Source organism: Notamacropus eugenii, chromosome X (genome assembly GCF_028372415.1).
Source record: "Notamacropus eugenii isolate mMacEug1 chromosome X, mMacEug1.pri_v2, whole genome shotgun sequence".
NCBI classification, from domain to species: Eukaryota; Metazoa; Chordata; class Mammalia; order Diprotodontia; family Macropodidae; genus Notamacropus; species Notamacropus eugenii.
In genome coordinates, this window is record NC_092879.1 from 41,354,212 (window position 1) to 41,366,517 (window position 12,306).

General features: G+C 44.2%; 1 protein-coding gene across 3 annotated transcripts in view; it reads right to left on the bottom strand.

Annotated features, from left to right (window-relative positions):
* The window catches only part of LOC140515640 (mitogen-activated protein kinase kinase kinase kinase 4-like), a 238,508-nt gene that overhangs the window by 91,407 nt on the left and 134,795 nt on the right, over positions 1-12,306 (bottom strand). For all 3 annotated transcript variants that reach the window (XM_072626441.1, XM_072626440.1, XM_072626439.1), the window contains exons 8-11: positions 10,604-10,658; positions 3,800-3,878; positions 2,143-2,318; positions 251-350 (exon numbers count right to left, since the gene is read on the bottom strand). In XM_072626441.1, the coding sequence (XP_072482542.1) occupies positions 251-350; positions 2,143-2,318; positions 3,800-3,878; positions 10,604-10,658 (410 nt within the window). The remainder of the gene's footprint in view (positions 1-250; positions 351-2,142; positions 2,319-3,799; positions 3,879-10,603; positions 10,659-12,306) is intronic.

The following is a 12,306-nucleotide window of genomic DNA, read 5'->3' on the forward strand; positions in this document are numbered from 1 at the left end:
CTGATCCTCAATAGAACTTGATCAGAGACCTGATCATTCTAGATCCCTTTCCCATCTTACTAGGAATTTAAGGAGGCTGGAGATAGTAAGGAAGGGCCTTCCTCAATGGTTATGTAAAGAAAATAACTGTCAACTGTCCTACTAACTCTGAGGACCCAGGGTTGCTCTCTACTGGGCTCAGACCCACTGCTGCCTGGGAGGTTCATATGCATATCATTATCCCATGCAGTATATGGCTGGTCAATTTTACCTGGGCTCTCCTTGGTCTTCACTTAACTCCTCCTCTTTCTCCTTCTCCTCCTCCTCCTCCTCTTCACCTTCACTTCCACTGTATTCATATTCAGTTTCATCTGAAAGGAAAGAAAGGGTGTGAATGGGCGGGGGAGGGGGGCGGGGGGGGGGTAGAAATATGTTCCTAGGAAGAATTGCCCCTTTCCATTTGGTATCATCCAGAAAATCTAACAATTACAGAATGTGAGAGCTGGAAAGCATCTTTGAAATCACCTGCCTCCTAGCAACTTCATCTTTATGCACAAGGGAACTAATGCCAGAAAGAAAACTTGCCCAAATCTACACAGGCAAAAAGCAAGTCGCACAGTCAAGATCTGAACACAGGTCTTTTAAAATCAAATTCATTTGACTCTTTCTAGGTCTACAATTAAGGTATGAACCAAGTTCAAAGGAAGGAGGGATGACTTCCAGGACACCAGAGGTAGTTTTGATTGGAAACCCTGTGTTCTTCTAGTACTTGGAAACTGGAAACAATTTATTTCCTGCTCAGGGCCAGCATCCCCAGCTCTCTGAAGAAGAGCCTAGCCTTCTCTGCCCACTAACAGAGGGGAGACCCACATCAGAATGCTAAAGGACAGACCAAAGAGCTTCCCTGATCATTGGGCCCAAGGAACAGGCTCAGTTAATGTCTAGGGTCTTCCAGTTAATCACTCTCCTGTCTGGGCAGCAATTCCCTTCAGGCTAACCTCCTTTGGCTTCAGGAAGGAAGAGAATTTGGAGTTTGTGCCAGCTAGCGTAACGGTCAATGCTCAATGAATGAATGGTACTTTCTATTAGAAGTGTTTGTACTACCTATATCTTAGAGTCTGCATTTTGTTGAGGTCCTCAAATCTATCTGTTATGCTGCAAAACAGATTGTGTTTTCTCATTTGCCAAGGAGAGCTAGAGGGAGATAACTCCATGGCCCTTTCTCTCTCTCTCTCTCTCTCTCTCTCTCTCTCTCTCTCTCTCTCTCTCTCTCTCTCTCTCTCTCTCTCTCTCTCTCCCCTGCTACACTGGGGTCCTACCATGTCCTTAGGCCCTGCTCTGCCCTCATTGAGAAAATCATCATTTTACATGATAATTACACTTAACATAAGCCACTTCCTTCTTTTCTGCCAGTTGTGTTCCATTGTGTAATCTTGGGTAAATCCCTTTTCCTTTCTCGGACTGTTTCCTCCTTTAAAATGAAGGTATGTTGGAGGTGATGACATCTGAGGTCTCTTCCAGCTCTACAAGTATACTCTATAAATGTAAAAATATAAATACTACAGTTTTGTGTTGTGTTCAAATTCTTATTCATGGTGCTTGAGGCAACCATAGTTTTTCTATTTTCCATGGTCCTTCAGATTTCTTCCTACTGGTAACCTTGTGACAGCCTTCTAATGACTCAGATGAGCTTGGTTCCAACCTAGACATATGTAACTACTGGATATTTGGTTCAAGACTATACACCCCTCTTTATTGTTGCAGACCCATTTGACTTATGTCCAAGGTGACAAATACTTTCTTTCTGATATCATTCACCTCAGCAGTCATTTCCAAATTTTAACCTAAAGAAAAGAGCAAAGAGAGACTTGGGTACCTGACAACTTCATTTTTGGCTGTGTTTGAAAATTAACTTAGGTTGCCACTGTATATTATTTAAAAATATCACGCACATCGCAAACATTAATCCTTACCCAGTGTGGCTATCAAGAATTACGAAAGAAAGGTTAGTGACTTGATTAAAGCCACAAAACAAAACAGAGGACCTGAGCCTCTCAGTTGTCTTATTTACATGAACATTGTTGCTTTCCACCAAAGCAGACATACATAAATCACCAGTTGCATCTGAATACCCATTTTATTAAGTGTGGCATCTCAAACTACCTTTCTCGCCTTTCTTTTTCTTGGCTCGATCCAGATGGTCTTTAAGCATGATCCGAACTTGTCGTTCATTTGGCAAATCTCGGATGAATGAATGCCTCAACAGAGCCTCAGTGGAGGGACGATGTATGTAATTTTTAACCAAGCAATTTTCGATAAAGTTGAGGAACTTCTTAGACCTAAAAGAAATGGAAATACAAGTGGGGTCCAATAGAAGCATAAAACATGTTTTTTGAAAGGAGCTCCCAAGACTTATATTTCAAGAGATCATGGCCTTTCCTAAAAGACTTCTGTGTTACCTAATGGCAAAGAACCAACAATACTACTGAGCTTCTCGGGAAGGGTGGCAGGCCCAGTGGCATTTCTCCACAGTACAAAGCGGGCAGTTAGTAGTATTCTGGTTAATCAGTTCTACATAGAGACAGTTCAGACCAAAGTGAATTTACTCTTTAGCCAGATGGATCCTGACTGACTGTCAACATGGATCTGATGAACCTGACTACCAAATTGCTACTATACTTTTAAGGTACAGACCCCTAACTTGTATACTTCAAAGAGAAGGTAATAGAGGCACTAGGGTTCACTGTGTTCACAAGATGGGACTTTATAACTATGGTTAAGAATCGGGTCTTGTAGACTTAGGTACTCTGATCAATACAATGATCCAAGTCAATTACAAAGTACAGATGAAGAAAAATGCTCTCTACCTCCAGAAAGACAGACAGAGAGAGAAAGAAAGAAAGAAAGAGAGAGAGAGAGAGAGAGAGAGAGAGAGAGAGAGAGAGAGAGAGCGAGAGCTGATGAACTCTGAGTAAAAACTGAAACATTTTTTTCACTTCATTTTTCTTACTCTTTACTTTTTGCAATATGGCTAATATGGAAATATGTTTTGTATGATTTCACATGTATAATTCATATTACATTACCTGCCTTCTCAGTGAGTGGGGGAAGGGCTGGAGGGAGGGAGAGAATTTGGAATGTAAAATTTTAAAATGAATGTTATAAACAAATTTTTTTTAAAAAGGGAATTGAGTCTTGTAGCTAGCTCATCCAGAGAGAAACTGAATCTATGGAAAGGATAACATTGATTCACAAGGAAAAATACCAGTCACTAAATCATGGGTACTGCTTCCTTTGGGAGGTCTCTACTACCAATTATGACAAGCTCCCTTCTGATGGAAGACAAACAAGAGCACAATGCAAATGAGCCCAAGCTTAGGGCTTCTTTTCCTATGTGGATCACAGAGTTGTTTCTGCTCCACAGCTACTAACCTCTAACCCCAGTTGGCCATCTTGTCTGGTTCTACCTGGTTCCTTTTATTGGGGAGAGGGGGGTGAGGGGCTATTTAAAGAAGAGGAGGATGCCTAGGAATAAGGGTGGGGAAAAAGTACCCGCTGACGCTATGTAATAATATAATGATCATAACATACTGAGGGCTGAATATTATTACTAGTTGGCCAACTCAACACCAACTGGCAAGTTGGACCTTTTAGCTAAGGCACAAGCTAATAGCAATAGGGAAATGAGACTGATTGTCCAAATGGATATAAATTTCTACTTGGCTAGACAGTCAGTCAACAAACGTTTATTGTTACTGTTATACTGTTACGGGGAAGGGCTGAGCCAAATCATAAAAGAGATTAAGATGTCCAATCTTACCATTTTCGGGATTTCAGTTTAGGAGGAGGATTCCGGGGGATGAGAAAGAGAGCTCTCATGGGATGCATGTCACAGAGGGCTACAAAGGAAAATACTCCCCATTAGAAGCAGTGAAACAAATGGCTGCCGACATAGTACACCAGCCCTTGCCCATCTATGCATTTTGCTCTGCTTAAAAACATGCTATGTGGCAAGTAGGCGTTTTCTTCTCATAACTAAGAGAATATAATTAAAGACTCATTTGAACATAATCAGCACAGTCCCAAAAGATTCTAAAGCTTCATCATCTCCAGGTGTGTAAAATACAATTGACAAATCAATGCTAAATTGGACACTGCACAACTTCTCTTCAATGATGCATGATGGGTGAATTGCACCTAAATGTGGAAATCAAATTTGGAGGGAAGGGTGGGCTTCCGCCTGTGTTTTTGTTTGGCAGGGATCTCCAGCTGGGAGAAGTAATTATAAGTTGGATAAGTCATCCAGGCTCCTAGCTCATGCTAGGCAACAATAAACAAAAGAAAGAAGACTAGCTTTCTCAAAAGCCACAGAAAAATGGTTTTAGGGGCTACACTTCCTAGGTACGACGCACTTCAGCTTCCTAACTATGGTATTTAGGATTCTGCATCTAATTATAAGGCTTCAATTATTTTTTTATAAATTAAAAAAGCCAACAAACCAACAACTTTATCTGGGCTTCCTAAGCTCATTACCTCACTGGTTTGAGAATGTTGGGTTTGTCTGTAAGCATTAAAATATGCGTCTCACCCCACTTATTTCCTCTTGAGCTTTGGTCAAAGAAAGCTGACAGGGCAAAAGTCCCTTGCACAGACAGCCTGCCATACTCTCTCCCCAAAGAAAGGCCTTGAAATTCATTTCAGTGTTAGGATAGTTTGATAGTAATAGCTCCTTTGAGTCTCCCTCCAAACAAGCCTTGAGAAGAATTGTAACGCTTACTTGGCCTTTCCCAGACAAGCAGACAGAAGCAAGCCCTATAGTTATCTCACTAATACTAAAGGAAAGCAGCAGGCCAGAGGGCAAGCTTTGTCCTCATTTACTAATATACATGTTGATGGAAGGAAGGAACCTGTCCCATACTCCAAAGTTCAAAAGCTCGCACTCCTTAATGTCTGATGTTCACCTAGTGACCAATCACGACCTTTTGTGTCTTCGAAAAATCTCTCATCTACATTTCTGCTAGCCCTTAGTTCAGGCCTTTGCTCCTTCACTCCTGGATTCCTGGCCTCTCTAGCTCATCCTACAATAATGATAGCACTTTTGGAGCACGTCAACATTTGTCCCATTTGATCCTCACAACTCTCTGAGGAAAGTTCTAATACCTATTTTGTTGTTCTTTGGTCATTTCACTTGTGTCTGACTCTTCATGAGCCCATTTGGGGTCTTCTTAGAAAAAATCCTGCCATTTCCTTCGCTAGCTCATTTTATAGATGAGAAAACTGAGGCAAACAGGGTTAAAGTGACATGCCCAGGGTCACATATCCAGTAAGTGTCTGAGGCCAGATTTGAACTCAGGAAGAGGAGTCTTCCTGACTCCAAGTCTGTCACTCTATCCACTATACCACCTAACTGTCCCCATTACCCATTTTACAGATGAGTAAACCAAGGCTGAAAGAGGCTGCAAATACCCTGCTCAAAATTCTGCAATGACTGTCCATCAGATCAAGTCCTAACTCATCAGCTGGTCATGAAAAGCCCTTTATAATATAGCCTTGCTTACCCTATCAACCCCTCACCTCCCACTCTCTCCAGTTACCATCTTTTAAACTGGTCACAATGTACCTTAGCTCAGGCTGTACCCTTCACTGGATTATTTGTTCTCCCCTTCTTCCTGTCCTCCAGGAAGCCTTCCAGGGACTCTAGCACACACTTATCTCCCTTTCTGTGACCTTTCCCAACCTCACATTTTCTCCAGTATCATGTACTGCTTTAGCATCAAAGTCCTTCATTTGTTTTTGTTGTCCTGTCTTGCCAACAAATTCTAATCTGAAGTCTTATACATCTTCATATCCCTTCCCCAGTCAGAGTCTGACATGTAGTAAATGAATACCATTGAGCTGACTTAGAAGGACAATGCTCTGGGGAGTAGAGTCTCTAGAGCAGGGGTGCAGCCTTGAGGTCACATGTGGCCTTCTAAGTTCTTGGGTGCGGCCTTTTGACCCAATGCAAGCTTGACAGAACAAGTCTTTTTACTAAGAGGATTTGCTCTGTGAAGTTGCAATTCAGTCAAAGGGATGCACTTGAAGACCCAGAGGGCCACATGTGGCCTTGAGGCCACAGGTTCCCCACCCTTCTTCTAGAGCATTTACCCAGAGCACCATGACTTTATCTTCCTTATAGTGGCTGTCCCATCTGACTTTGTACTCTTGCTACCAATGCATTCACCTGACTGTGCACTCCTAAAGGGGAAAGCCTATGACTTATACACCTTCTAATACTCCTCAGTGGCCCAGCCCAAGTTGGGCTGGATTAAATGGAAAGAGGAAATTGTAAAAAATTATACTGGAAACTTCTGGCTGCAGGTACATCCAGTGTATAAAGAAAAAGATTGAGAGGGGACCTGAGTAAGTGTTGCAGAATGGAGAAGGATGCCCACTACATTCTCACTCTCCCTCTGCCTCTTCAGTGTAGGGGCAAGGGAGAGGATAGGAATGGGTTCTTTAGCACCTGTATATGTGAACTGTGCCCAAGGGCTCCCAGGCTCCATGTGAGGACAATGTATATACAGCTAAAAAAACACCTCTGGGGAGGGAAGGATGGCAAGGAAAGCAATGATGGGATTCTGGGTATGGTTGCTTCAATACTCCTTGCTCCCATATGTGAATAACCAGAGTCCTGAAAATATATTATTTGGGCATCTCACAAACATGAGCTCCCTAAAAATATGAACAGCTCAGAAGATTAAAGGATGAAGGAGTTAGTCCTGGCTGTCCTGTTTAGGTTCCCCAGAAAGACATTAAAACAGAACTGTATGGGCAAGGCTCAAGATCAAAGGAATAGGAAAAGTTAGATGTAACAGGTGTACTAAACTGTGGAAAGGAAATAGCATCAGAATGGGCAATGAGAGCCCTGGGTCTGCCTCCAAACCACTGACTGACCTTGAGCAAGATGGGTCTCAGTTTCCCCCATCTATAAATTTTGCTAAATTATCTCTGAACTTTCTGCTAACCTTAATATTCTATGATCTGTGCATCTATATGGATAAAATGTCCTTGGGGGCAGGGAAGCTGTTTCATTTCATCTCTGTAGAGTCTGAGGTCCTGGGTTCAGATCCTGGCTGTGTCACCTGTATGATTTTGGGGCAGGTCATTTGCCCTTTCTGTGCCTCAGTTCCTTCCTCTATAAAGTGAGGGTGGTTGGACTAGATGACTTCCAAAGGGCCTTCAAGCTCTAGATCTAGGAGCTAAAGATGTTCTGTGTGACCTCGAACAAATCTCTTCCCCTTCCTGGGCCTCAGTTTCCTCTTCTGTAAATGAGGGGGTTGAATTAGATAGCTCCTAAGCTCCTTCTCAGCTACAGAACTCTGATCATATGGGATACCTTAGGCAAATCCCTTTCCCTCTCTAGGCCCCCATTCCCTCATGCACAGAACGAAGAGTTTGATTCAGGTAACATCAAAGATCCACATCTAGGAACCAATGTTCCTGAAAACACAAAGATATCAATGGAGCATTTGTGGTACCCATCTCTCTCTTTCATGTGATCAGCCCATTATCAACCTCAAGGCTCTATCCCTTCTTTTGCTTCTTACTTTGAATGCTCCTAACAAAGTCTTGCTCTATGAGATCCATTCTCTCGTGACCCCACAATCTAGTTTATCAGATATAACTATCATTCTGGAAAGCAATTCCCCAGAAGGTGCCAGCTAAGTGATACCATGACCAGAGTGCTGAACAGAGTTACAAAGTCCTGAGTTCAAATCCTAGCTCAGATGCTTGCTGACTGTGGGAGCCTAGGCAAGTCAATTAACGTTTGTCTGCCTCGATTTTGACATCTGTAAATGGGGATGACAATAAGCACCTATCTCATAGGGTCCTTGTGAAGATGAAATGAGGACAAGTCTATAAAGGACTTAAGGTACTCACTGTGTAAATGTTAGCTCTGGGATTATGGTGTGGATTATGTGGATTACGGCAGCTGGGTGTGGTACATGGAGAGCTAACAATGCCAAGGTTCAAGTCCTGCCTCTGACATAAACTGAATGTATGACCCTGGACAAGTCATTCAGCTTCTCTCAGTGTTCTAGGAAACCCTCCTAAAGCTCTAAGTTGCAGAGAAGTAGCTAACCCGCACTGGTAGAGGGGTCTTGTACCCAAGTACCCAGGAGCTGGCTCTACCAATGAAATCATGGATATACTCATCATTATCATTACAGTTATTATAGCTTGACAAGCTAACCTCCCTAGAAGAACCTACATTTTAAGAGAAAGACTCTTAGAAAGAAAACTTCAACATAAAGGAATCATTCTCTACAGGTGGCATTTGGGGACAGCCCTGTGCTCAGGGTGCTGATGATACTCTTGGTGGGCATCCCGATCCCTCATGAAATGGGGTGTAGAATGGCGCTGTTCTCTTCTGTCCTCTCCTTAGCTAGAAGCATGGCTGAGGCTGAGGTTGGCTTGGCTGCACACTGTAGCTCCCTGTGGGTGAGCAATGGTGTACCACAAAAACTCTATTCAAGGGGCAAAATCTGTGGCTTCCCTAGTTGCCATGCTGAAGATGAGGCATCAAGACAAAAGTCATGGGCTAACCCCAGTGAGAGTGAGCAGGAAGCCACAAGAAGTGCCAATGTGGACAAGGGTTTCAGAAACAAATGAGGGATAGAAAACAGTCACAGAAGAGATGCAAACCTTAAAGCAGCCAGGCTTTTCTTGTTTTGTTTTGAGGTAATCAGAGTTAATGGTTTTTGTGTTGTTGAGTCACTATTCAGTAATGTCTGACTTTCCTTGACCCTGTTTGGGGTTTTCTTGGCAAAGATACTGGAGTGATTTGCCATTTCCTTCTCCAGCTCATTTTACAGGCGAGGAAACTGAGGCAGACAGGGGTCACACAGGTAGTAAGTGTCTGAGACCAGATTTAACTTCAGGAAGATGACTTCCTCATGCCAGGCCCTGAACTCTATCTGCTGCAAAGCCATCTAGCTGCCCAGCAACTAGGCTTCGTAAGCAAGTCAACACCCTGCCATCCTCCAAAGGAAAGCTCAGGTAATGGACAGTATTGTCTCTCTTGTCAAAATTCAACGGAAAAGGGGGCTGGAGTTCATCTAAGTTTATTTCATAAACAAAAAGAAATCTTGAGCTGATGGAGAAAAACAGCTAGCTTGCAAAACTAGGTTTCCATGGGCTACAAAATTTGTATGAACGACAACTTATTTCGACATTTCAAACGAACATCATCTGGTGCCTACTGTGTGCTTTTTAACCATAGTAGAACCAAATGCAATGAATCACGCAGGCTCAGACTACCTCTGAGGGCTTCAGCTATGCCTTAGCTCACATATCCTGTAGCCTATGAGTCAGTAAGGACAGAGGAAGTAATAACCTCCCAGTGGGAGGTCTCTCTCCTTCTGACCCTGAAGTTCTGGGGGTCACTAGCCCTATCCCCTGAAACTGTTCTCTCAGCAGCCTTGCAACACAGGTATCTCCTGGCCTTTGAGGGGAGGGGTGTTGAGATAATTCCACCAGGGCTTATATAGCCATAACCTAACTGGAGGAATTTGGAAGGAGGCAGAAACCCTCTCTTATCCCCCTGCTCTCCCCAGCACCAAATCCCCCCCCCCATTTGTTAGTCACAGGACAACAAGAATGAACTCTTTTGGGTTCAGGTACTGAATCTAGTAATGATATACATTCTATCAGGGAGTAGGAACATGTTAAGTCAGTTCTTAACCTTTTTGGTACCCTGAAACCCTTGGTAAAGCTTAGGGACCCCTCCTCAGAGTCATATGCTTGAAGGCAAAAATAATAAAATGTATAGGATGACAGAGGAAATCAAAATGTTAAAAAAAATGTCAAGTTTACAGGCTCCAGGTTAAGAACATTTGCATTAAATGGCTAGAAGCCTTTAACACCTGAGATGGGGTTAGTTTATCAAGATCCTATGTCCTGAAAGAGAAGGAATTCCCCTGTACCCCTACACTCACACAAGTGCATGTCCACATTTCTATAGCAACTCTTTCTGGACGGCTTCCCTAAGTGAACCCCACCCCTGTGATCTTGATTCCATTGCATGTCTGCTTTTTCTCTCTCACTACCTCAAGATTAGGATTTGTGTCTTCATTGTGATGGAAGCTCTAGCATCAAGTGTGTGACCTTGCAAACATCAGATGTGCTCTGAGTCTGTGGTTTTGAAAAGGGGACGTAACAGAACATGGGCTTGTCTTCTGGTTCTGCCCACAGGTCATTTGGGAGAGTTCTCAGAAGCCTGGGGGAGCTGCTGCAAGGACCACCAAATTAGGGCTCAGAAGGCTAACTACATCACTGATCTACATGGCTTAGGACTTCGCTGGGCTCCTGGTCCTTCAGTATCGTCAAAAGCCATTACCAGGAAGCCAAACTGAAGGAACGTTTGGTCAGCCAGCTAGAGGAGTTTGGAAGAGACAAAGGCATGCTGCTCTAAGCAGGGCCTTGTCCACAGACATCCTGATTCCGAGTACATCCTGGGCATCCCACTAGCCCCATGGAATGGCTCAGAGCATGGCGCCTATGGGGCTACCAGTGCAAGCTCCAAAGGGACAGGTGCAATCCCTCATCTACCCGTGCTGCCAAAGAGCAAAGAGTTACTCACGCGGAGCGCCCTCAGCCATTTCCATGGCGGTGATTCCAAGGGACCACAAGTCACTCTGGAAAGAGAAAGATGACAAACAAATTCAGCGGGGTGCTTCGGACAGAGCACAGGCCTGGGAAGCAAGAGGTCTGCCACTGCTACTTCTTAATGCTTTTGGATCCCAGGCGAGCTGAGTCTCCTCTTGGGCTTCAGGGTCTCCATCCTGGTAACCTATCTCACACCCTGTGTGGGAAAAGTGCCCTGTATACCTTAAAGCACCTGCTAGCACCAGAGGATCCCAGTTCAGAGTTGGAAGAGACCCCCACCACCACCAGGTTATCTAAGCAGAAACTCAGAGCAGAAGAGTCAGCAGTCAGGAATACTCTGGGGGGAGGACTGCTGAGCACTGACTTTTCACAGCTGGTCACCTTCCTACGTCCACTACAGTTGCAGTGTGCATCCCAGGTTGGCCCTTTGGTTCAGAGGACCTGGGTACCCCTATGGTATATTATCTTAGCTACTGAAAGCTACCCTAGTTGAACCTCCCTCTAAGGTTGTTTAGAAGTAATGCACTTCAGTAATAGGAAGGTCCATTTTGTATGGCGGTCCAAAGGGTTTAGTTACTGAGGAGAAGGGCCCAAGATCAGGATAGGTGACCAGGGTATTGCTCCTGGGTGCCAATTTTAGGGAAAGGAGTGAACTTTAGACCTCAGTGTGGGTCCTCAACACTCACAACCATCCCTGCTCCACTCCTCTTGTCTGGTTCCAGGCCTCTGAGCCCCATCTCTGCCATGCCTTGTTTCAAAAACCTGCCATACCTCTTGCCGACTCTTTCTCCCTTTCCCTTTTCCTCAGGGCTGGGATCTTTGGCCACACTGTGGGAGGAAAGCCAGCCTCTTTGGGAGGATGGATTGCTCCCTCTCCAGGGATAATTGCAACTAACTAAGATGGTCCCATGTCATATTTTTCATGGTGGTAGCTGACATCAGCAGCGATGTCAGAGGGAGTCATCTGAGGTTGATCCTGCTTCTGAGGCTGGCCCCACTCCTTAGTGAGCTTTTTCCAGCCTGGCCTCCAATGGCCTTGACAGCAGAGGTGTTTCAGGTTCTCTGCCTCTCCCCCCATAGAGCTATACATTGTGAGATCTAAGGTCTTTCCCCAAGGCCTACTTTCCCCCCTGAATTTTTTTTCAAGTGTCCAAATTCCTAGCTATGTCTCTGATGAAGAATCAAATAGGCCTTGCTGTACAATATGGCCCCTAAGACCTCCTCAAAATTCAGAATCATTTTCTCTTTGGAAATGAATGGAGAAAGAGAGCAGCCTTTCTGCCCTATCAAGTCTAGGAGCATTAGGCTTAAGGCTGCCCCCTCTCCCTCATACCATTGGAAGTGTTAGCTAAGAGCTGCCAAAGACTCAAAATGAGGAAGGAAGGGTGAAGCGGAGGGGCTTCCCCCAATCCATGGAGGAAAAATTCCAGGTAGCCAGATTAGCGAGACCAAAGTAAAGTGGGTCTCCCCCATCTAGATAAGGTACATTATCCACAAAGCAAGAGACTTTTGGAGGTAGAATTAGAAGGAAGCAGCTTAAGAGCAAGGAAAAGAAAGAGAAAGGAAAAACTCCAGAAGCATTTTCCGCCAGGATAAAAATAGGAGGAAGTCATTTGAGTGCTTAAGTTAGGGGCTATTGAGACCACAGGGGGAAAACCATTAGGCCTCTGCTCCTTG